The 26,725-nt window shown below is 46.0% G+C and overlaps 1 protein-coding gene across 3 annotated transcripts in view; it reads right to left on the reverse strand.

Annotated features, from left to right (window-relative positions):
* The window catches only part of LOC147747927 (flavin-containing monooxygenase 5-like), a 529,839-nt gene that overhangs the window by 121,161 nt on the left and 381,953 nt on the right, over nt 1-26,725 (reverse strand). For all 3 annotated transcript variants that reach the window (XM_086956883.1, XM_086956897.1, XM_086956891.1), the window contains exon 7: nt 16,655-17,010. In XM_086956883.1, coding sequence (XP_086813009.1) covers nt 16,655-17,010 — 356 coding nt within the window. The remainder of the gene's footprint in view (nt 1-16,654; nt 17,011-26,725) is intronic.

Consider the following 26,725-nt stretch of genomic DNA (forward strand, 5'->3'; position numbering starts at 1 on the left):
AATAACGGTTTAAAAAGAGACAGCACACTTTTGACTCTCAGTACCCACATTTGATTCGGCATACCGAGGCTATTGAGGTTTTGCAGGAGTCGTGGGCAGATTTGTTTTTTCTCCACAACAGCTGGCAGGGAGACTGGTATGTAACTTGTGAGGAAGTACCGATCTCCCTTTTTTGTGAATGGGAATCTCTACAGACCTGAGTATGGCAACAGCAACTTGAAGGATCCATGGGTCCCAGGACACTGTACAGGATGTTGTTTGAACTGCAACACTGATAGGGAAGAGGCCTTCTAATCAGCGCCCTCTTTGATCTGCAGCAGTAGATTGTGCAGCTGATTCTCTCGCAAATAGAAGTGACATGGGAATGACAACCTGACTGAGCTTCAATATGTTCCCAATAGGTTTATCAGCGCGCTGCTGTGCTTGGAAATAAGTAAATTACTGCCAAAGACCACAAAGACAGTCCAGTCCCCTCCCACCACTGGAGAGTGGGAGGGAGGGCGAGAGTCTCACAACGGAGAGGTGCTCTAGTGAAGCAGGCAGCTCGCTTTAAGTGAGCAAAGCAAATACAAAATTTAAGCAAAACACTTAGACACCTCGAAGGGCAAGAAAAGCGGATTGGTGAGGCAAGCAACAATGTCACGAGAGGAAGAAATGTCCCGCAAACTGCAATCATAGGACACAAGGGGGAGTGGGTGGGGCTGCATTGGCTCATGCGCTCAGCAGCTCTCCACCCGACCTAAACAAGAAACATAAACAAGACGGCAAATGTGAAAGCAGGGGTGCGGGCGCGATTTAAGAAGACAGCAAAAGTGAGTCCCAACATAGGCACATGGTCAGAATACATAAATAGTTAGTTTTAGGATTAACGACTTGCAGATCGATAAGGTGTGAAGGTGCCTTAATAACTAAGTGTCAATGGGGGGAAAAAAGGATTTAACAACGACAAAAGTGAAAGCAGGGGTGCACGTGTGATATAAAAAGACGGCAAAAGTGAAAGCAGGGGTGCGCGCGCATCGAAAGCTTAGAGAATACACACCGCAGCAACTCCGCGCAACCGGTCTTCCAGCACTGGGGTCATTTCTCATGTTGACGGTAGTCCAGTCACGGCGCACGTCGGCGTTCACGAGAATACTATCATGTGAGTGTCAGTGACAATAAACAGCTGCGCTTTCTATTTGTGCCTGATTGTGCCCCGGGGCGACCGCAGAGTGCGTTCTGCTAAAGAAGCACTCTAATAGGTCCTTGCTTATAAAGAGCACGGGGAAAGCTTTCACGAGTGCAAGAAGCCGCGACAGCTGTACACGTTGAGCGTGCTCTTGTGGACGTTCTAGCAAGCTGATCGCCCGCAAGTTGTCTTTTTTAGAGCCCTACTAAATGTCTCCCCCAGAGCAGCACATGCGCTGGCTCAGGCGAGACCTAAAAAGCAAAGACTCGTATCAATTAGTCTGCCTCTCCGCTGCATGTCCGCACCACATGACTCATTTTAGGGGGAGGATCAAACAAATCAGCCAACCACTAAAGTCCTGATCTAACTAACTAAAATGGCAGCTCTGTGGTGGCTGATCTCTCAATGCATCCTTCAGTAGTGCCAAGAAGAACTCTGTTTCTTGAGATCTTCCATGTTTTGGAAGCACAGGTGCTCCGATGAGTGAGGTGGCCCAGAGGAGGGCGGGTGAAACTGGCCTCCTTGCCTGCTATTAAGAAAGGCCTGGAATCACTAAAGGATATGGACGGCCGTGCCTAGAGAGCTCGCTGTGCGCTTTATAAGTGTTATCATTCCATACTTGAGGCATACCTGCAGGTACCATGCTGTGTGTACCATTGGTTCATCGTGGGCCTTCTGTTTCTACAATATATGGGCCTGATGACAAATATGTACACCTTGTGGTCAAGCTACACTAAGCATGCATCGCGCCTCTGATTATTACCGACATCATGATAAGCTGAGAGCTGTAAATACATAAAACTCTATAGGCAACATTTATTGTGCGGCACTGCTGCATTCCCTTGGCAGGTTCGGCCCTTTATTTAATGTGCATCCCTGTGCCTGCTGCATTCCCTTGGCAGGTTCTGCCCTTTATTTGATGTGCATCTCTGTGCCTGCTGCACTCCCTTGGCAGGTTCGGCCCTTTATTTGATGTGCATTCAGTGAAAGTTGGCAGTGGTTTGTGTGGTGTTCAACCTGTTTTTAAGCTAACACAACTTTCAGAGAAAAGAAACAATTTTTAGGGAGAAAGGGTGATTAGCCCAAGATCACTCAAAGCATGCCAGTAGTGGTCTTGGCCTGCTTAGACACTACCTCCTTGTAGTGCATGCGTGCTCTCTACCAACGAGGTCTAAACATGCGTGCAGTGTTTGGAACTGCCTGGAGGCATGCCTGGTCTGTCTAGCCTACAAAAGCTTTTTCCAGCGGCTAATAGCTGATGGTTGCCACAAGGCTACCAGTAGTATTTCCCAAATCCAGAAGCAGTCCAGATGCGTAGCTCCTGTCCAAGGCACAGAAGCTCTGACCTTTTACCCCGTAGAGTAAACCCAAATTACTCCTGGCCCCAGAGTAATAAAAATGTTGCCACAGCAACCGAGGGGTCCGGCGAGCTGCAGGCCCGAGCCTGAAGAGGAACAGATGTGTCTCCACACGAAAGGTGTACCAGGGAGGCTCCGGCGGCTGGCGGGAGAGGCTTGGCCGGAGCTCTGAAGTGACCCACGCCGGAGTGGGCATGTCCGTGCTCTGCCAGGGCCGAGGCGGTGCTTTCGGTGTGGGCCACACGTGGGGGGTGCTGGACATGAAGCACGTGGGTGGGCCAGGTGGCACGAGGCTGGAGGGGGTCCTGGACGTGAAGCACAGGGGTTGGCTGGGTGGTACCAAGGGGTCAAAAGTTGATTGAGATTGGGTGAAAGGTTAAGCCTGGTGGTGTGGGTGGTGGTCTGTCCAAATTTCGAGACCCTTATAGAGTAAGAATGTGGCGAAGCACCCACACAGAGGAGCGGCATTACCTGAGGTCCAATTCAACTCCGTCCAAACGATATGCCCACTTTTTAACTGACTAATTGGAGCTGTCACCGGTACACTGGAGGTCAAGCAAGGATTTTCATCGTCGGTTGGGAGTTTCCTAATGTTCTAGGGTGCTGTTTATATGTGTGTTACGGTGCCTGTTTGAGGTTCAATGTCCCTGTGTTGAGAATGTAGTTGTTGCACCCTTCACTTAAGCACCAACATGAGAACTCCCGAGGGGAGGGGGTTCCTGGGCTTTCATCCTGTGCGTAGGACATGCGGGCCGGTTAGATTCTGGCCATTGTTATAATCCACTCTGGATAACAAGAGTATTCACACTGCCAGACTGCGGGGGGGGATTATCAGAGTGGCTCACAGTACAGTCCATAAACGGTCAAACTGGACAGGACGGCACAGTTCTTTTTGGTATACGAAGACTTCGACTCTGGAAACAACGACCCATGAACACATAACATTAAGACCAACGTTAAAAATATTACACATCCCTTCCTAACGCAATTTACTTTCAACACATCGTTCTGCAGACAGGCGTTAATCTGACGCATACACTTCCTACAAAAAAAGATACAATAAAAAAAATCCAAAATGCTAAAATGTTATAGTACATAAAACAAGATATACAGTGGAACAAAATCACTGAAGAGTAAAGTAAAATAAACACTCTCTCGCAGGGGGTCTGCCTATATAGTTATCTAGTACTATTGTGCTTTCTGGGTTTATACTCTGCTTCGCACCTGCCTGGAACGATAAAGTCAACAAACTGCGTATCGTAGGGTAACACACACCTGCAGACAGCATGATGAGGCAGACCAGCACAACCAAGAGCTCCATGGCTTCTAAATCCCCAACTAATTATGTGACTACAGCCAGAAGTATCATCAACTCCAGTTAGAGAACGATCAACTGACAGCAGCTATTTTAAGAAACAGGGTGTCAAGCCTCTCTCTGACCCAAATCATTTTATTGAAACAAAGCGACCATCCTCAAATGATGTAGCACTGTAGAAAAAAGGAAAAATAAAACTTTAGAAATTAAACGTAACTTTTCGTCAACTACAGTTACAGTGAATTTTTACTTGGAAATACTTCATTGCTTTCTGTTGTAAACTCTCTAAATATTTGTAAAAACTGGTTAAGAAAGACGATACCGACGCGAGCATCCGAGATGGCCGCGTGAGCACAGGGCTCCCGGGACCCTCGCCGCCCTTCGCACATATCCTGACTTTATCCTGATTTTGCAGATGGGTTACTGAAGATGAACCTTTGCTGACACTTTTGCTCTTTCAAGAATTCGATTTGGACCTTGGGAACTGCAATTACGTCGGTCCGAACTTCTGAGGCCCACCTCGCGGTGAAGCCGGGGGCTTGGCAAGCTGACACGCCGGGACGAAGTAAAACAACAATGGCTGAGGGGCTTTCCCCCAGTAGCCTTGAACCAACTTTCGGTTTCGTTTTTGGGTCCTGGCTCTATCAGATTGCAGGACTGTTCCGGTCTGTCAGAGGTCTGGCCCTGCCTCTTCATTTTGTGCCTTCGGTTCCAAGCGCTTCTGTATCGAACAATGTTGTCACCTCGGCCACGCGAGCCCACTTTTGTAGACTTTCGGTGACTTGCCCGCGAACGGCCATTTTCACCAGGTCTCACGGGCCCCTCCGGGGCGCATCTTCCAATATGGCTAACAGGGCCGACAACGAGAAGCGGAAAACCAAGGCGCCTATTCGCGGGGGACCGATTCAAACTAATATCATGGATCGCTATACCCAGTCTAAAGGATCACCCGGTGGCGCCAGCCGTACTCCGGAGGACGCCAAGGAAGACCCGGCTGCGCTGACCGAACTGTCTCTCCAAGACGTCATGGGCGCCATTGCCAACATGAAGGCTACCATCGGCCAGCAATATGAAGCTCTAGCTCTTAAAATCGACGCAGTTGCCATCGATGTCACCTTGATCAGAGCTGACCTGTCTAAGACTAATGACAAAGTGAAGTCGCTGGATTTGAAGACTTCTAGCCTTACGGCCGATGTGTCGGAACTACAAACTGAAATCGGCAACCTTAGATCATCCAACGACCTCATGTCTCATCGACTGGAGGATTTTGAAAATAGGGCACAACGCAACAACATCCGCATCATTGGTGTCCCTGAAAACCCCGAAAATCCTTCAACAGATCTCCTGGTGGAAGACCTCGTCCTAAAACACCTTGCCCCTACAGGACTGAGCAAATTCTTCACCGTGGCGCGTGCCCATCGTGTGCCCGGTGGGAAACTGAAGCCGGGGTGCCCCTCCGAGGCCTATCATTGCCAGACTTTTTCATTTCAGGGACAGGGACGGTATCCTGCAGGCCTCGAGGGTGAGCGGCCCGGTAAAGTTCGAAAACACAACAGTAAGCTTTTACTCGGACTTCACTCAGCTTGTTCAAAGGCAAAGGATGGGTTTCCAGGGAGTGAAGCGAAGACTGCGAGAAGCGGGCCTGAAATATGCTATGCTGTTTCCTACCAGACTTCGTGTTGAATACGAGGACCGGATGTTTTTCTTTGACCGTCCTGAGAGTGTGAGTGACTGGCTGGATTCTCTGCCTGCCCGGAAGGATTGAACTGAGCACCGGAGCCGGAGCAAGAGTGACAATGCGGTTCCCGACCTCCGAATATTTGACTCTTCACAGCTGGGTTCGACATTCTAATATTGTTGTATTTTATTGTCGCATACCCGAGGGTGGCGGGGGGAAGCGAGACTCTTTCCTCCTCTGGGTTTCTTCTTGTAGATTAGTGTAATGGTAGGGCGACAGGCACACTGCAAGTTGGGGTGGCTTTTGAGTCTAATGCAGGGGTGCAGGGTGGGGGGTGTTGTAACGGGTTCAAGTTGGGGGGTGGGGGGGAAGTGTTTGTGTGTTGGTTATTTTCTCTCAAGGCAACACATTGTTCTTTTCTGTGATCCGGTTATTGTGTTCGTTGTGGGGTGGGTTCTGCACTTCTTGCTGGGATGGGGGTAGTGGGTGGAGGCTAATGTCTTGGAATGTCAACGGGTTGGGTGATAGAATAAAACGGGGAGTGGTGCTACAATTCCTGCGTCGCCTGTCCCCCAATGTCGTTCTTTTACAGGAAACACATCTGATTGGGAACACGTGTCACGCCATGAATAGGTGGGGGTACCGTCTCGTGGCACACTCTGGGTTCACCTCTGGTTCTAGGGGCGTGGGCATCCTTGTTCGGTCCTCTCTCCCTTTGGAAATAGACAACGTAATCCTTGATGACAGGGGGTGCTACGCCGCCCTCACCGGTAGATGGGAGGGTAGGACTGTTTCGCTGATTACTTTATATATCCCGCCGGGTCTACAGACCTCTACTTCTCAGATATTGGGTGTGTTGTGCTGGGACTTCCCGAAGGTACCTTGGTTATGGGTGGGGACTTCAATTCAGTTGTCTCTGGCAGTGTAGATCGCCACCCCCCCAGAGACATTACCAAGTCTCAATCATGGCTGAGTGGGTTTTTGGAGACTTTTGGTCTGGTAGACTGCTGGAGGTTGATGCATCCCGAGCAGATGCAATACACTTTTCATTCTGGGGCCCATGATAGTCTTTCCAGACTTGATTACATCCTGATGCCGGTGGCGCAGTCCCCCTCTAACAGAGAAATCAGGCACCTTGCCCGGGGCATTTCAGACCATTCCCCATTGTGGCTCTTTATGGATACTAGAGTGTGTGGTGAAGGACGGGTTGCTCCCATAAACCCTTGGTATTTTCGCAATCCTAAGACCCGTGCTGATTTGATAAAGTCCCTGGATCATTACCTTCTTGAAAATGTGGGGTCTGTGTCCTCATCTGTGTCATTGTGGGAAGCCTTCAAGACGGTCATTCGTGGGCAGGCTCTATCGTTAATTGCTGGGGCTAAGAAAACCAAAAATGAAGAAATTGTTCGTCTTGAGACAGAGATAGTCGAGCTGGAGAGTGATCTGGAATCTGGCGTGACTCACGCTAAACTGCACTCCCTCTGCCTGAAACAATTAGATTACAGATCCCTGGTTACGGATGCTGCCAAAATAATGAACAGGGAACAACAGGGCAGATTGTATGATGTCGGGGACAAGGCAGGTAAACTGATTGCGTGGCTCGATAAGAAAGAAAGGGCGAATCGCGTGGTTCCCCTGATTGAGAAACTGGATGGAGTGTGTGTGACAGATCCGAGTGAGATTGTTGAGTGTTTTGTTCACTATTTTCGTACGGTTTACTCTCCGGTCTCTGATAGAGCAGAGGAAGACTCTCATCTGTTGTTATGCAATATTGCACTGCCTCGCCTATCGGAGGCTAACCGAGACCTAATGGATGCTCCACTGTCGGCGGACGAGATTGCAATTGCCATTCGCTTCATTCGCTCTGGCAAGGCTATGGGCCCCAATGGTCTGCCCATTGAACTAAACAAATTGCGCCCTGATAAAGTTGCACCGTATCTCCGAGATATGTTCCTGGAGTCCCGAGACCTCGGTATTCTCCTCGTGATCAGCGTCTAGCTGCGATCGTGGTTATTCCTAAGGAGGGGAAGCCTCGGGATCGCTGTGCTTCATACAGGCCCATCTCGCTGTTAAACGCCAAACCCAAAATCCTAGCTAAATTGTTAGCCAACCGGCTGATCACGGTGATTAGTGACCTGATCCACGCGGATCAATCTGGTTTCATCCCGCATCGTAACACCGCACTCAACCTGCGGCGTTTGCATGGCGTCCTTGCGAGGGCGGAGTCCCTTCACGAGCCGGCCATTTTGGCTTCTTTAGCCGCCATGATGGCCTTTGACACTATAGAATGGCCGTATCTCTGGGCCGCCCTCGCGAAATTTGGTTTCGGTTCCGGGTTTATCGGGTGGGTGAAACTCCTGTACGAGAAACCGCTGGCTCAGGTGGTCGTTAATGGCCGAGTATCGGATTCTTTTACCCTTGGGAGGGGTACGCGGCAGGGTTGTCCGTTGTCCCCCCTACTTTTTGCGCTTGCTCTGGAGCCACTGGCTGCTTGGCTGCGATGGGAGCCTTCGATAAAGGGTATTCAGTGGACTCTGAATTTTGAGGATCGGGTCTCGCTTTACGCTGATGATATCCTGTTATACCTTACCTTCCCCCGAAAATTGCTTAACGTTCTGTTCGATGTGCTCACTTCGTTCGGAAAGAACTCAGGTTTAGTCATTAATTGGACTAAATCCTGTGTCTATGTGCTTTCGGGTGGTCTCCCCCCTTTGCCTCGTAGATTTCCCATCCAGGTCTCGCAGACGGGATTCAAATATTTGGGGATTTTTATATCTTTGAACCCCGCCGTCCGCTATGAACGCAATTTGCTTCCCCCTCTCCAAAGGCTGAAACTCGACGTCATTCGCTGGCGTAGACTGCCATTGTCGCCGCTCGGTCGCGCTGCACTTTTTAAAAGGATGTCCCTGCCACGTTTTTTGTACGCGCTCCAGAATTCGTTCAACATTATCCCGGCAAGCTATTTCCGCCAGGTGGAGAGCCTGCAGAGGCGGCTGGTCTGGGACGGACGTGCGCGAATTGCCCTTGCTAAGCTAACCCTCCCCTGGTATGACGGGGGTATGGCGCTTCCGGATATCAGGCGGTATTATTGGGCTTCTCAGCTGAGTGCGATTAACCATGCAACGTACGCACCCAGCCCAAACCCAGCATTCAAGATGGATAAGCATCTGTTACCTGGTGGAAATTATAATAGGGCACTCTATTCCAAAGTGGCAGGGAGGAACTTAACAGGTCCCACCAAGATTGCTGTACGAGTCTGGCATGATGCGAATGTGGAGAAAAGTTTAGGTGTTCCCTGGGTTTTGATTTCTCTGGGGAACTCATTCATTCACTCTTCATTCTTCACAACATACTATCTCTTACCCTTCAGCCTATTTGTATTGTATGCTATAGTAGAACCACAAAACATAAGGTATTCAGTGTACAAAACATCAACATTTATTATAAAAGGTCTTTAAAAAATATTTTTTAAAAAAATTTAAAAAAAATCTTTGATGCGAATGTGGCCTTGGGTTGGAGGGATCGACTGACACGCTCAACTCCTTTGTATGCGTCTGAAAGATTGGGATGCCTCTGGAAAACGAAAGGTTTTGAGAAATGGGACATGATTGGTATTAGCAGGGTGGGCGACCTCTGGGCCAAGGGTGCAGTCAAGACTTTTGAGATGTTACAGACAGAATACGAGTTGAGTGACAGGGAGTTTTTTAGATACGCACAGGTTCGTCATGCTTTGACCTCGGTCTTCACTGCCGGTGTTCATATCCCTGAGTCCTCCCCGCTGGAAGATCGTGTGCTTGATGGTCATGTGCCTGATTGCACGATTTCATTAATATACAAGAAGTTGATCAACAATCGGGCGGATCTCCTTGTACGCCTCAGGGAGGTCTGGACTGGGGATGGGTTGGAACTGGTCGATGAGGACTGGCAGTCCGCGTTATCTTCACCTAAGGAGGTGGCTATTCCCGCCCGTCTCCGCCTCGTCCATCTTAAAATTCTCCATCGTGTGTATGTCACTGGTCCTCGCTTGGTCTGTATGGGTTATTCTGCTGATGGGTTATATAAGCGTGGCTGTGAAATGATTGGAACCTTCCTCCATATCATTTGGGAGTGCCCGGAGGTGGCTGCATTCTGGAATCATGTGCATGCAGTGATAGAGAGGGTCACTGGAGTTGCGCTGCTGCCTGAAGCCCGGCGATGTCTGTTGAATGTGTGGGAACCGAATGATTATAGTGTCGCTCAGACCCGGTGGGTGGCCCTAGGGAACATGATCGCCAAGAGGGACATTGCACAGGTGTGGGGTTCCCAGCGGCCGCCCACTGTATCGGTATGGAAGGAAAATATGGATTGGTGTATGTTTAGAGAAAAGACTGTATATCTGGCTAGGGGAAGACCTAGGGCGTGGACTAAAGTCTAGAACCAGTGGAATGCCTACCTCGGAAACATAGATATCTCCCTTTCCCCCTGATCCGACATTCCATGTCTCATTTAATTTTGTTACTATTCATCTGCTTCCCCGCTGACCCCCCTGACCCTTCGTACTAGTTATAAATCTAAACAACATTGCACTTGGAGGTCCCTCCCGTACGAGCACGACTCTGTGTATAATGTACTATTGCCTTGAGAATTGTGTTTTCCTTTCTTTTTCTTTTGTAAAAAACAAAAAAAAATAATAATAAGTTAAGACATTATCCTGCGTTGCTACGAATTTCATCCTGAATCGCTGCCGGGCCTCAGGGATGTCGGCGGAGGAGCTGTGGTATATAATGATACACTTGCTTCTATTTCAGCTAGCGGCTGGCCCCTGTGGTTGTAGGCCCTTATGTGTAACCTTATTTGAATGCACAATAAAGTAAAAAAAAAAAGACGATACCCCTCTTAGATTACATTTAAGGCATTGATTTCGGCAGCTTAAAGGAACTGCTGAGTTGAACCTCAACTTTACTTGCGTTCTTTTTCACACCATTCAAAACTAAAAGTGAGCGGCCGCACTTGTAAAAAAAAAAATGAAGATCAAAGAAGCCGTGTGCCAGCTGGGGGTAGGGGAAAGCATTCACAAGTCTTAAAGAAGCCGCGACAGCTGTGCATGACGCGCCCCTCTTGTGCGCGTTCTAGCAAGCTGATCGCCGGCAAAGTAGCATTTCTCAGAGCTACTAAATGTCTCGGCCGAGGCTAGCGCATGTGCTGGTTCAGGCCGAGACCTAAAAACCAAACCCCCACGGTGTCTGATTTTATCTGTGTAACAGTTAGCTTGCACCTCTCCGGGACATTCTTATTTAGGGCCTTAGAAAGCATTTCCCAAAAATTAGATTTGTCCAAAACAGTTTAAGCGTGCCATATCCAGCAACACCACATTGAGACCTATTTCTAACAGCTGCATAACAGGCCAGTTACAATACAAACCAAAGTTATACAAAAAATAACACTACACACTGTCCTACCACCAAAATATTACACTTACTGTGCATTGAATTAGACATTGTCATGCAGAGGAAGACTAGAACACAAGCATTGGCAATGCCAATAGGTCTTACCTATGCAAGATATATTGGCTGTGCCAATGTGTTTTAGCCATGTTGTACACCAGCATGGCTCCTGTTCACCATGGATAAAAGTTAGGGGAGTAGAAGAGAGTAGTGTGGAGTTCCGGAGAGTGGAATGGCAGGGAGTGTCATAGAGTGTCGTAGATTGGAGTGGGATAGAGTGTCATGTATTGGAGTGGCATAGAGTGGAGTTGGGTAGAGTGGAGTGGCATAGAGTAGAGTGAACTGGTGTAGAGTGCTTGGCGTAGAGTGTTGTAGAGCATAACGGTGTAGAGAGCAGTGGTGACGAGTGCAGTGGCAAAGACTTCAGCGGCGTACAATGCAGAGCAATAGAATGCAGTGGCATAGATTAGAGTGTTGCAAAGTAGAGTGCAGTGGCATAGAGTGCAGTGATGCTGAGCACAGTAGAGTGGTAAAGAGTACAGGGGAGCAGGGTGCAGCAGTGCGGAGTAGAGTAGAGTGGCATAGAGTGCAGAGGCACAGAATGCAGTAGTGCAGAGCAGAGTGGCGTAGAGTTCAGTGCCGTAAAGTGCAGTGTTACAGATTAGAGTATTGTACAGTGCAGTGGTGTCGAGTTGCATAGAGTGCATTGTTGTAGAGTGCTGTGGTGTAGAGTAGAGTTGCATAGAGTGCAGTGGCATTGAGTACAGTGGTGCAGAGTAGAATGCTGTGGCACAGAGTAGATTAGTTTGTAGTGGCATAGAGAGGCATACAGTGGAGTGGTGTAGAGTAGAGTGGACTGGTGTAAAATGCATTGGTGTAGATTGTTGTGGAGTGCAGTGGCATGGAATTCAGCAGCGTACAATGCAGCATCATAGAACGCAGTAGCGTAAATTAGAGTGGTGAATTGTGGAATTCAGTACATTGGTGTAGAGTGCAGTGGCATAGGGCCAGATGCATCAAAGGCTTTTGCCCATTCTGTGTCTATGGGAACATGTGTTCATGCATATGGCCCATAGAGTACAGTGGCGTAGAGTGCAGAGGTATAGAGTAGAGTGGCATAAAGTGCAGTGGTGTAGAGTGGTGCAGAGTAGAGTATAGTGGCACAGAGTAGAGTGCTGCAGAGTGCACCACTTCAAAGTAGAGTGGCATAGGGTGCATTAGCATAGAGTGCAGTAATGCAGAGTAGAGTGGCGCTAAATTCAGTGGCGGAGAGTGCAGTATTTCAGACTAGAGTGCTGTAGAGGGTAGCAGTGCAGAGTGGCATAAAGTGTAGTGGCATTGAGTACCATAGAGAGTAGTGGTGTGGGACTATAGTGGTGCAAAGTAGAGTACAGTGGTTTAGAGTGGCATAGAGTTCAGTTGCGCAGAGTAGAGTTGCGTAGAGGGCTGTAGCGTAGAGTGGTGTAGAGTAGAGGATTGTGGTATAGAATGGAGTGCTGAAAAGAGCAGTGATGCAGAATATAGTGTCATAGAGTGCAGTACTGCAGAATAGAGTGGCATAGAGTTCAGTAATGGAGACTGCAGTGTTGCAGAGTAGATTGTCATAGAGTGCAGCAGTGTAGAGTGCTGTATAGAGCAGTGGCATAGACTACAATAGTGCAGAGTAGAGTGCAGTGGCATAGAAGGCAGTGGTTTAGAGTAAAGCGGCAGTGCAGTAGCGTTGAATGGAGTGGCGCATAGTGGAGTAGGGTGCAATGGTGTAGAGTAGATTGTTTCAGAGTAGAATGAAGTGGCATAGAGTGGAATGGTGCAGGTAGAGTGCAGTGGTGTAGAGTAGAGTGGCCCAGAGTTTAATGGCGTAGAGTAAAGTGATGTAAAGTGCGGTGGCATAGAGTGTAGTACAGAGTAGATTAGAGTGGGGCCCAATGGATTGGCATAAAGTGTATGGGTGTAGAGTGAAGTGGTACAGAATAGAGTGCATTGGCGAAGCATGTATTGGTATAGATTGAAGTGGCATAGAGTGCAGTGTTGCAGAGCGGCGTAGAGTGGAGTTGCGCAAAGTAGAGTGGAGTGACATAGACTGGAGAGTTGCAGATTGCAGTGGCGAAGAGCACAGTGGAGTAGAGTAGAGTGGCGTAGAGAGCATTGGCATAAACTAGAGTGGTGCAGAGTCGAGTAAAGAGGCATAGAGTGGTTTAGAGTGCAGTGGCACAGAGGGCTGTGGTGTGGAGTTGTGTAAAGTGGAATGGTGCAGAGAATGGTGCAATGGCATGGGGTGTTGCAGAGTAGAATGATGCGGCATAGAGTGGAGTATGCATGATGTGGTAGCACACTGCCATTGAAAATGTGTGGATATGGCATCTCCTACTGTGTAGTAGGAGATGCCATATCCACACATTTTCAATGGCAATGTATCATATTAAAGTATTTGTTTTTAACACACTGCAGAATTATCAAAATAATTTGCTTCATTTGTTGTTTTCTAATTCCGATAAATTATTAAATACTTGCCCAGTTCATTTCAATGTGGTTGTATGCTAGAAAATAACCCTTTCCTATCCCCAGTACCCAGCAAGATTGTCACATAAATCCTCTCACTTCGAAGTCAGAGAAAGGAAAGTGAACACCAAGCTTCCTCAGAAGACAGAGCCTGACATTTGACTAGGCCTGGGCATTAAATTCCACCCGCTAGTGCAGTTTGTGGAGTTTTTGCCACTTTATATAGCACGTGGGGCACGGAGTTCTGAAAAACTCTGCAGAGCCGAGTTTTTTCCTTACTAGTGCTCGCCAACGTTAGGTTAGGGAGAAAGGAAAATCTTACTCGAGACCAACTCCCGGCGATATTTCTCAATGCAGGCAGCCAGGGATGGTCACTAAAGCTCGCGTTGGCAAATCTTACATTAGCATTGAGGAAGCTGCCACTCAAGTAGAACATCTACTCAAGCAGCAGAACAAAGCAGCATCCTCTTGCACTGCGTGTGGTGCCAATCAGGCTGATTTTAAAGAGCAGGACAAAACACCAGGTGCTACAAATCAGCATGAACAGCACAACATAAAGCACTCCGCCGCTTGCGGAACTCCGTGTAGCATGGTGGAGTTTTTTGGTCCCTTTGCATAGTCTTGCATAGCAGAACTACGCAAACTCTGTCCAGGCCTAAATTTGACCCCTGTCTTCAAATGCACAGCAAATGTGACAATATGAGAACACGGAGCCTTATTTACTATATTTTGACGCAAGGCAGTGCAGCAAGCCTGCTACACTGCCATGTGCTAAAATAAAAGGGAAGGAATGTGCTATATCTACAAGATATGGTGCATTCCTGTCCTTCTCCCCTGTGCCGGTGCACAAACAGCAGCTGTGCACCAAAACAGACACACTAGCATCATGTTGCAAGGGTGCCTGCGTTGTGGGGATGATTGTTTTTGTGCAGGTAGGGACACCTTCCTGCACAGAAACATGCTGCAGAATGCAGCACGCATAGAACGAAGAAAAAACGAGGAGAAATAAAAGCATTTCTCCCCTTTGCTACACTCTTAAGTCTCCCCTAGGGTGGCGTAGGATTTTGAGGAATTTCTAGGGGGAACATCCTTTATGACGCAACTATTACACTGCACTACCATTACAACGCAGGGATTACAACGAAAGTCGTTACAACGACTTTCGCTGGAGGGCGCTGTTGGATAGGGAATAGTTTAATTTTCTATCCAACACCTTCCCTACTATCCACGGGGACTGGAGTTGGAATAGAAAATTAAACTATTCCACTATCCAGCGCCCCCCCCAACGCAAGTCGTTGTAACGACTTGCGTTGTAATCCCCGCTTTGTAATGGCATGCAGGGTAAAAGCATGCGTTGTACTGATATACAACCATTTCCAGCTTTTCAAAACATTGTAAATATGGGACTGTGTACGGTTCCGTGGATGTTGAGTAGGAACACCCTCAGCAACACCCCTGGAACCCCTCTTTCACTCAGAGTATTGTGTGAAAGGGGCCATTTTCACAAGGCCATAAAAAGTCACACTGGGTGACTTTACGTGGCCTTGTAAATATGGGCAAGCCCATTGCGCTGTAGGTGTATCGAAAAAATCGTGATGCACCGGCGGCACAGTGGTCTTGTAAATGAGGCCCAAGATTTACAGGCCTGTTTACAGAAAAGAGCCCTCCTGGAAGAATACAAGGAGAGGCAGTGTGATAAGGTGTTGCTCCTTGGGAGGGACGAACTGAAGCTGGACAGTCTAAAACAAATAAAGCCAGTAAATCGAAAATCTGAAAATGTGAGTAACAAACCACAAAGCCAATTGTAAGCAACGGACAGAATGCATTCCTTGGGAAGCTGTCTGAATGTTCCCAAGATGTCTTTAGCAAACCTGACAGCTGTGCTGTTGAGTAGGCTTTGACCTAAGAGGGCCCAAACATCATCGTAGGAATGGAAGCTAGGTGATCGACAGCACCACAAGGCTATATTATTGGCACACTGTACAACACAAATGTTTCTAACATAACATACATTTATAGGTGCAGTTTATAGTGCTTTGACTTCTCTCCAAAACATACCCACCCGACAGGAGCTAAACGTTTCACGTGCAGCATAAAGTATAAGTAGTCCACAACATTTTCATTGACAGAATGTAAATTAACTTAATGCACGTTGACAGAAAAATATCTTCATTTCCACCTATTAATATGGAGACTGCAGTCCTGTCATTTTGCTACAAGTCCCTGTCCTGCACCTTCTCAGCAACCATCTTCGTGAAGAAGTCATCCATACTGCTCTTCTAGACCTTACTTGACAGCATCTTTGGGAGAGTGAACTTGCACTCTGAGACCACCTAGCTATTGGCACTGATGTTTAGCAAAGAGAGTTTTAGCAGAGGATGAAAATTAATATCCTAAAATCAATCATCAAAATCTGTTTTACCATGCAATCCACCATTATCCCTAAAGTTACCACGATGGTGTGTGGTGCCCTCTGCCCAAGCACTCCTTTCTCCCCTTGTTGGGGAGGGATCCAGCATTTATTCCCTGGAGTCTCAGAGACCCTCTGAGAGAGTCCACAGCGTCAATGGAGCCACACACAGTGGTGGTGTGGGAATGGCGCCCCTTGCCAAAGCGCTCCCTCTTCCCTTGTTGGGGAAGGATCCAGTATTTATGCCCTGGACTCTCAGAGACCCCTCTGAGAGAGTCCACAGCGTAAAGGGAGCCACACACAGCAGAGGTGTGAGAATGACACCATTTCCACTGGGATCACAGCACTCCAGACGTTGGACACTGTTTTCTCTCGTCTCTCAGTTGCGTTTCCTTCACCCCCCCACCTCTTTCCCTCTTTCATTCTTTGTCTACCTGCCCTGCTCCTATCCTCTCTCCCCTGTATCTCTCCCCTTGCCTGCGTTTTCCCTTACGTATATGTTTTAACACATGTAACTGCGCTCCAGCAACTTTTAACTATGCTTTGAAACTGTGTAACATGTAACTATGTAACTGGTAACTATGCCCTGAAACACTCATCCTCATGTAAAGTTCTCTGATACCTCCGGGTCTAGCCAGCGCAAAACTTTTCAAATAAAAATAATAAATGATTGGGAAGTGCTGGTGCAGTATTTTATAAAACCGCAAACTGTATGTTGTACAGCTCATGCAGTGTCATATTGTGCAGCCACGGAGAAACTGTAAAAGGCTGCCATTGTTTGTTTCTGTAATATTTTCACTTACCCTTAAATACTCTCACAGCCCAGCGGGCCTGGAGTTCTGCAGCAGTCGTGATGGAACCAAGGGGCTGGATCAGGCCTATGACGGCCACGGTAGGCTTCTTCATGTGTTGTGGGAAGACATTTTTGTATAGAGAGATCTTGTTGTTGTGGACCTTTAGAACTGAATCTTCAAAGAAGGGGAAGGAGAAACTGTATCCTGTAGCGAAGATGACCACATCAATATCCTCTTCCACTGTTCCATCCTCAAAGATGGCGGCTGTTTCAGTGAACATCTTCACATTGGTTTTCACAATCACATGGCCTGACATGATGCGATTCGGTAGCTCGTCATTGGCTGTAGGATGCTGGCTGTAAAACCTACAAGTTTTGAAAGCAGAAGTTCAATAAAGATAGCAACACAATGACAGGTGGGAAATGTGAAAATGGAAATTATGCTCTGAACGATGGAAATACATGCTCATGAAATGTGTTCAGCGTGACATAGCTATTTATCGGTGTACGTTGGTTGTACATTTTTTGTAGGGACCGGAGTGACAAAAGTATTACATCCATCAGTAGCGGAAATGTCGTCCTCTGTATGCAGTGTTTTAAAGTTTGTAAGAGAAGACTTGAAGGCAGAGTAAAGGTCGGTGTAGCATAGAATGAGATCACCAAGAAAGGAAAATATGTGTATCTACCTATGGGACCCTATTGACAGTGCCTCTGAGATGGATATTGTAGGTATTCATGTGAATATTTACAACAAGCTACTTTTAATATGGGAAAAAGTGACGTATCAGCATCCCAAGGGGCTTGTAAAGAAGTCCCTAAATCCCTAAACCAGAAGGGGCTCATTTATAATCCCCTCCCGCTGCCTCTGCGTCACTTTTTGTGATGCACCGGCGGTGAAATTTTGCTGCCCCATATTTACAAGGACAGGAAAAGCCAACTGTAATAATCCAAGGAGAGGTTGATCTTTAAGGTAGATTTATTAACAGCACAGCATCTGATCTAGGCACATAGATGTCCAGGTTACAACTGACAATAGCAGCAGAATGCTGCATGAGGAAAACTCTGTTAAGAACATGGAACATCTTAGGAAACATAACATGGCTCATGCACTTAAAGATACATGGTGATAAAACATATTAAATTGTACTATACAGAATGTAACACATCTCCCCTATTAAAAGAAAGAAGAAAAGTATATTTAAACGAAATCATGTAAAGAAGTTGGTTTTCTTCTGATACGCACATCATCCTTGACTCTAAAAGCCACAGAATCAGGAGAAGGACCTGGAAGGGAACTGCTGTCAGAATTGTCACGTTGGTCTGGTTGGAAAACAGAATGTGTAGGACATTTAGCAACTTTACTTAAGTTCCAAACTTTGCCATCTTGAGTGATTACTGAATTATCGAAAACTCTTTTAATTTGAATGGGTCTACTATACTTGCTGGAACCTTTGTTGACCATAAAAGGTTTCAGAATCCTAACCCAATCCCCAACACAAAAATTAGATTTAATTGCCTTCCATTTTTTATTGTACCACAGGGCAGACTTACTCTGTTTACAATCAACTCTATTAGCCACACTCTGGATATCCACCTCATCTTCTCCTAACTCTTTACATTTCTCCTTAAACCACCAAGGACAAATGTTGGATGCAGGATTCCTGCCTTTGAGGAGCTTAAAAGGACTAACTTCTGTCGTGGTATGAGGAGTTATGCGATAGGTCCACAGTTTTTCCCTAATCACATTCAACCAATTACTCCTTTCTTTAATGGCATCAACAACAAAACTCTTCAAAACTCGGTTGAAGCGTTCAACCTGCCCATTCTCATGTGGTTCATAAAGAGATGTACGTAAGTGCTTGATGTTACAACTTTGCAAGAAAGATTGCATCTCCGACGACACTAACTGTACACCGTTATCAGACACTAATACAGATGGGCAACCTTCTCTTGCAAAAACTTCCTTAAAAAACGTAATAACAACCTCAGAAGTAACTCTGGCTACAAATTTCACTTCAGGCCATTTAGAGTGGTAGTCAATCATGACCAGCGCATAACGTGAGGCTTCAGGTAATATCTGAAACGGACCTGAGATGTCAAAAGCTATTTTACTCCAAGGAAGTTCAGGCCACTTGACAGGTTTAAGTGGGGGAACATGCAACTTTAACATTTTGTCCTTAGTACAACACTCACTACATTCCCTGACAGTACGATCAATATACCTGTCCATCCCTGGCCACCAAAAATTTAACCTTATTAGACGCTTCTTAGCCGAAATTCCAGGATGTGTTTTATGTGCCAGTTTGAGAATGATCTCCTGTATACCTACAGGTGGAATGCACTTTCCAGATTTGAAAACTAAATCCCCTTCACAAAATAGCTCCTCAGAAACATTATAGAACGGAAGCAAATCATCTCTGACTTTCGTCTTATTAGGCCAGCCCTTGAAAATATAATTCTTAAGAATCCCAAATTTCTCATCTTCCTCTTGACACTTTAACCACAACTGTTCTGTAATATCCTGATATTGGGAAGTAACAACATCAGACAAATTTAAAACAAAATCAACCTCACTGACCTTATTAACTTTGTCTTCCTGATCTTTGCAAGGAAGACGTGAAAGACAGTCAGCCGTGACATTTTTTTTTCCCGGAATGTACTCCACAGTAAAGTGATATTCTTGTAACTTGGATGCCAAACGTGCAATCCTAGCAGTAGAGTTCCAACCTCCACCAACAGATAAGATATGTACCAAAGGCTTGTGGTCGGTTCTCAATACAAACTCACTGCCCCAAATGTAAATTCTGTAGTGCTCAATTGCCCACACACAGGAAAGTAGTTCCCGTTCAATCACGGCATATCTACGTTCTGTCTCATTTAATGTCCTGGATGAGAAAGCCACATTCCATTCTATTGCACCATCAGTTTGAGATAATACACAACCAAGACCATACAAGCTAGCATCAGTGGTAATGATGCATTTTTTACCTATTCTAAAGGGTTTTAGAGTTGGTGAATTAACAATATCACACTTAATGTCAGCAAATGCTTTTTCTTGTTCAGATTCCCAAACAAACTCATTACTCTGTCTCAATAACCTCCTCAAAGGTTCCATCTTGGTGGCAAAATTAACTACAAACTTACTGTAGTACTCACACATGCCCGAGAATGATAATAATTGTTCCTTATTGCTCGGGGCAGGGGCATTGAGAATGGCTTCAACGTTTGACTTTTTAGGAATTAAACCTTCTCCAGATAATGTATGTCCCAAGTATTCTACAGATTTTCTGAAAAGTTTACATTTGTGTGCTTTTAGCGTAAGACCATATTTTTCTAACCTGCAACACACTTCATTCAAATGTGTAGAATGTTCAACTTCATTTTTGGAAAAAATTAATATATCATCTTGAAAACACTTAACGAACACGTCAAGATCCCTGAAAATTTGAAACATGACACGTTGAAAAACGGAAGCAGCCGATGCCAAGCCAAAAGGCATTCTTCTGTATTGAAACAGGCCCATGGGAGTGATAAATGCAGTATACTTTTTAGAGTCCTCAGTAAGTTCAATTTGATGGTACGCAGATCTCAGGTGTAAAGTGGAAAAAATCTGCGCACCATCAAAAAGAGACACAAGTTCATTGATATTAGGTAAAGGATGGCAATCAAAGATAATGTTGGAATTGAGTGCTCTTAAATCAATGCAAACTCTCAATTTCTGGTCAGGTTTGCGCACCAAAACAATGGGCGAAACCCATTCAGATGATTCAATGGGCTCTATGATATTGTCCTTTAGTAAATCATTCAACATTTCTTTTAATTCTTCTCTGACATTTAGGGGAACTCCTCTTAACTTTTGCTTAACAGGTACAGCACCTTCTTTTAAAACGATCTTATGTGAAAAACCTTCTAATTTCCCTAAACGTTCACAAAAGACATTATTAAACTTATTGCTCCAAAAGGAAACAACATCTTCCTTTCCATCATTGGAACAAACAGAGTTAATCATATCCTGTTCCCTGCATAGAGAAATGGGATCTTTGGCTCTAGGATTTAAAGTGATCCCAAGCTCCCATTGGTCATGCCAGCCTAGTACATTAACTCCTTTAATAGCAATATATAACTTAATGAAAGCAGATCTTCCTCCAAAATTCAATGGAACATTGAAAAATCCCTCAATATCAATCTTATTTCCATTGAAACCTTCCGCAAAAATATCTGAAGGTTGTAGAGTAGTAATATCACATACTGACTGTAGTTTTTCATCGAAATATGCTTTGGTGATAATAGTCCATGGGGACCCAGAGTCTACCATAAGCTCAATATCAGTAGTAAAGACTTGAAATAAACATTTTGGAGATTTTTTGCACGTAAATAGTATAAAACCAGTTTGAATAATGGAAACAACATACCCACGATCCAAATCTTGCATATTCTCATTAACCACATTGAGTGCAGATATTTTAGTGGCAGTACTATTGTTAGAAAACATTTGTTGCCCTGAACGAGACTGAGAATTAAAACGTCTTTCCCTACAGACATTACTAAAGTGTCCTACTTTATTACAAATAATACAAGTTTTTCCTATAGCAGGGCAACCTTGGAAAGATGCAATGTGTAACTTGCTGCCACATCTATAACATGAAGGAGAGGTATTAGAATTGGGGGTATCAGTTCTCCTAAAATTTTTATTTCTAAATTGAGTAGATATCGAATTCTTAGTATCAAACTTAGGTTTAACTATGCACACTTCTTCATCAGTATTATTTTTACTGGGATGAGAACCCTGTTTATCAACTATGTCCATCCACTTCTCTGACATTTCAGTTGATTTGGCAATAGCTATGGTTTCTTCTAAATTAGGATCACCTAAACACCACAATTTGTCCTGTACCTTTTTGTTCTTAACATGTACTATAATTTGGTCACAAATCATTTCGTCACACATGGCTCCAAAATTACAATGAATGCTTACTGCTCTCAAGGAAGTTAGAAAATCATCAAATGATTCTTCTTGCTTTTGTGCTCTAGTATAAAATTTAAAACGATTTAAAGCAATGTTGGCCGTAGGTTTAAACCTTTTTTCTAATCTAGTAAGAGCTTCTGTGTAAACATTCATAGTATCACCACTACCAGAAGCAACAGGTAAGTGAGGTAAAGTTCTAAAGATTTCTTGTCCTTCAGATCATAAACAATGTAATAAAATACTCTTCTTCCTCTCAGCACCCATACGCTCTCCATCAATGGCACGCATGTAGTTGAAAAATTCCTCCTTCCACCTTGACCAGGGAATAGGAGGGTCACCCTTGACCTGTAAAAATTTAGCTGGAGGATCAAACTGCATGTTAAGAAAATGTAAAATGCACAATAAAATGAAAGAATAAATGAATAAGTTAAAATTAGAAAAATGCTAATAAATGAAAATCAAATAACACAGTACTTGAAATAGGGAGGACAAAGAGATGAAAATGTACATCTGAAGTAGCAGGAAAAGTGGGTGAAAACTGTTGGCTAGGCGATGAATAAGTCCTCAGGATGTAGAAAATTGTAAATAATCCAAGCACTGTGAAGATTTTGCCATAAAAAGAGTAATTTTGTTAATAAAATGAAGCGCTGTAAAAATATTTCCAAGCGAAGGATAAAGACGGCTTCGCGTATGATGGTTGCTAGGTAACTGGTAACAATAATATCCAAAATTGAGTCACGTTGCGTGAGTTGCGCAACGACGTTTTCTACAGTTGCGCGATGACGCAATACGTTGCGTGGTGACGTTCAATGGCTTCTGCAGTGTTTATTTTTGGTTCCGGGCGTTAACGTGGCAGTGTCTGTCTACGTAGTGGAAGTAACGTAGCAGTGTCTGTCCACGTAGTGCGCGGGAAGGAAACAGAGGCAGTGACGTGTTAGAAGAACACGAAGCAGAAGCAACACGCAGAACGACTCGTAACAGCGATGACAGGCGAGGTAGAACAACAACAGGAGGTTGCTAGGGAACAGCGCCAGTGCCAACGCGCGAGCAAGTTCATCAACGAAGGTAGAATGAATCCAAAAGATGCAACTGATGAAAGTACACAAAAACAATATTTCCAAATGTTTCCAGAAAAGCGGAATAAAGGCAGAAGTAATTCCGAAATGGTAGATGAAATGGAGAGTGTTCAGAGCTTTCTGAAGTAAAAAAAAAAATGCAAATAGTTACCAATATTTCGAAAATTGAAGAAAATGGGTTCAAACTCCGCTCCTGTGCTGAAGATGGCTGGAGTGGGTTATCCTTGTCGCCAAAATTTGTAATAATCCAAGGAGAGGTTGATCTTTAAGGTAGATTTATTAACAGCACAGCATCTGGTCTAGGCACATGGATGTCCAGGTTACAACTGACAATAGCAGCAGAATGCTGCATGAGGAAAACTCTGTTAAGAACATGGAACATCTTAGGAAACATAACATGGCTCATGCACTTAAAGATACATGGTGATAAAACATATTAAATTGTACTATACAGAATGTAACACCAACCTGCGTGGCTTTTCCTGTTTTTGTTAATACAGCTCCTTTACACGCATCACTTTGCGCAACAGCGGCGTTCTATGGGTGTTGCTGTGGAAGCTGACACATTTCCAGATGTACGAGAAATCCAAAACCTGGAAATGCGCCTGAATGCTACACCTCCCCAAGGGAGGCGTAGGGAGGCGCAACAAGGAGAAATATATTCATTTCTCCTTGTTTTTTACCTCATTCTATGTGTGCTGCATTCTGCAGCACACATAGAATGAGGAAATCACCTCTGCACATAAACAATCATACCATTGAGGCAGCCATCCTTGCACCATGGTGAAAGGGTGCCAGCGTCGGCGCATGGCAGCAAATTGTGTGCCAGCACAGGGGAAAGCACAACAATACAACATTTTATTGTAAATATGCTGCATCCTTGTGCTTTGAAAGAGCCACAATGTGGCGCAGCCAAAGGGCTTGCGGTGCCACGCTGCGGCATTTTCTTGTAAATGAGGCCCCTCAGGTCTTTACATGCTATCTTTGTTGCTTGGAAACCTCTATATGGTTTTGGCAGCACAGTTCATCAAGAAACAATTTAGTGAGCAAATAAAGAGAACCACAGGTCTCCTGGTGTCACAGCCATTGTGTCCTATAGTCCGAGTTTAGTTCTCCCATGCAAAACCCTAAAGTGATCGCTTGGGTGGTGGGCCCTCAGTGCCAAGGATGCTTTTCATATGATTTCTAGACATGCTCTCTCCTGATCTTTCTGGCACTTTTGATGTTTTGAGCTATGTCTGCCACATTCGTCTGAGGCAGAAAAATCTAACATTTCATCCTAAATGCGCCTGAATATCTCTAGTAAACAAGATATGTGTGTTTACATTTTGAGAATTACATTTCCCCTTACCTTGGTTCCAATGGACAGACCAAAGATTGGGCACTGTGGCCTGTTTTGGTGCCGAGAGACACAAGGTTTCTCTCCCAATCTTGCTACACTTCAATAGATTCCTAGAAATGTGGAAACAAGCCATTCCAAAAGGAACGACCTGCTGAAACCAAAGAAGAGCTTCATAAACAGGCTACGATTCTGACTAGAAAGAAAAGGAACGCAGTATCCCAGAGTGATGAGCCCCGTGGCATCACCAATCAATTTGAGTCCACTCCTAATCCTAAATAGACAAAAATCTTCTTTTCATTCCAGCATACAGCAACAAAACAACCGCAGATAGCAAGTTCCTACAGTCCAGCTCCTATTAGGCTTAAGTTGCAAAGAGTCGTCATTGTACGCATCCTTTTTAGGTTTCGCCTGCCCAGAGGCAAAATCTCTTCTGATTAAAAAAACAAAAAACTTTAGAGGGGCTTACAGCCCGCCCAATACTTAGCTTTACTATCATTAGTTGATTACAACCGCCCTCTAATTTACGTGCTTCTGATTTGTCAGCAGTGTAGTGTCCTCCAACGCGGGGTAGTGGTGCAGTCTACCCACGTCCGAGGTTTCACGTTAGCGCTGGCGCGTGTCCTCACGCGCCAGATATAAATAAAGGGGCGTGGGTCAGCTCAAGCAGTCAGGACCACGCGGCAAAACACATAAGCCGTCTCATGTAATTACTGCGGCCCGGCCGCGGCGCTAATTGCTCACGCGCTCGCAGCCCTTCCCCATCACACTGGCGACGAGGGGCAGAAACGAACCCATGCTGAGCACCTAATGGGTTTGTGCTCTCTGGAGGATGGTGAGCCTTTGATCTAGGCTGTGAGGAGTCCATGGAGGTGCTGCCTGTCCTGTGCGAGCCTGCTGTGTGCCCCCTAGCAAGTCTGCTGCATCCAGGGAAGGCACTGCAGCCCCTGAGAGTGACTGGGAAGAAGGGGGCCATCTCTGCTCTCCCTGTTGGAGCCCACGCTGACTGGGAAGAAGGGGGGGCCATCTCTGCTCACCCTGTTGGAGTCCACACACGTGTGTACTCCAGCACCCTGGAAGAGGAGGAAGCTACAGTGAGTCCTAGCACCCACAGGCCACAGGAGACGATCCCAACAGCGTTTTCGTCACCCTCTGCCAGGTGGCTACTACCACACCCAGGAGGTAAGCAATGCATATGAGGTGTGACTGTGTCTGTGCCATGATGGCGTCGATCCCCGCCATTGAGCCCTTTGTGGTGGACAGCGCCCCCTCATCCCTTGCCCCGCGATGGAGAGACTGGACCGACTGTCTCCAGATCTACTTTGAAGGGGTATGCATAGCCAGGGACAGGCGCAGAGCCCTACTCCTCCACCTAGGAGGCAAAGACATCCACCGCATTTACAAAACCCTGGTGGAGGCCACACCCAAAACGTATGTCACGCTTCTCAGCGCCCTAAATGCGCACTTTGAGCCGATGGCAAACAGGGACTATGAAAGATTCATCTTTCGCCAGGCCAAGCAAGAGGCGGAGTAATCGTCAGACGCTTTCCACAGGCGTATGAAAGAACTGGCCAGCACGTGCGGATTTCGAGACGAACAGGAAGAAATCCGAGGTCAGATAATACAAGGGTGCTACTCGTCCAAACTCAGAGTGAACATTCTTCAAGAGGATGGCAAGTCTCTAGGGGACATCCTCACCTGGGCCGGTCAACAGAACTGTTGCAAGCCCGAGCATCCCACATGGAGGCGGCCCTCCACCGACCCATCAAGACGGAACAAGTCAACGCGTTGGAAAAGGCGAACGTGGTGAGGCCCAAAGCATGCCAAAATCCAGGGAGAAGACAGCAAGACAAGAAAACGGTATGCGGCTACTGCGGAGGCACGCCCCATTGCATGCAAGACTGCCTAGCGAGAGGGAAGAAATGCAGTGCTTGCGGGTGGATGAACCACTTCGCCGCGGTATGCAGGTCTGCAAAATCACGGAAAAAAGCAGCACAGACAGTGGCTGAAGAACATGAAAGTGAGTACATGGACGATGACGCGGGAGACTACCCGGTCCACTATGTATTCGCAGTAGACCAGCCGCGACGGAAGAGACAACGACTTCCAAGGTGCAGAATCAAGATCCACCACCAGGATGTAAAAGCCACAATAGACACTGGGGCCTCGATTGAACTAATGGCTGCTAATGTGTATAATCAACTAAGTCCACGTTTCCATTACGCGAAGCAAGGTTCAGGGTATTTGCATACGGACAGAAGACACCCATCCCGCTCCTGGGATGTTTCAAAACTGAGCTGAGACACCAGGACCTGAAGATCCCCACCACAGTGTACGTGACCAAGGAAGGAAGCAGTATGCTGGTAAGCAGGACAATCAGCAGAAGAGCTGAAGCTAATATCACTCGCCATGGTGGTACAAGAGGAGGAACTGGAGGCCATCATGGAGGAGTTCGAAGACTTCTTCAAAGGCATTGGTTGCCAAAAAAGGGAAAGAGGTCTCTCTCCACATCGACCCGTTATTCCAACCGGTGGCGCTGAGGCACAGGCGCATTGCTTTCCACTTGCGAAAGAAGGTTGAAGAAGAGCTTGAGGCACTGGAGAAGGAAGGGATTATAGTGTCCCCAATCGTGGTGGCACGGAAACCGAAACAGCCGGAGCAGGTCCGCATCTGCGTTGACATGCGTCTCCCAAATGCCGC

This window comes from Lissotriton vulgaris, chromosome 1_1, assembly GCF_964263255.1.
Source record: "Lissotriton vulgaris chromosome 1_1, aLisVul1.2, whole genome shotgun sequence".
Lineage (NCBI taxonomy): Eukaryota > Metazoa > Chordata > Amphibia > Caudata > Salamandridae > Lissotriton > Lissotriton vulgaris.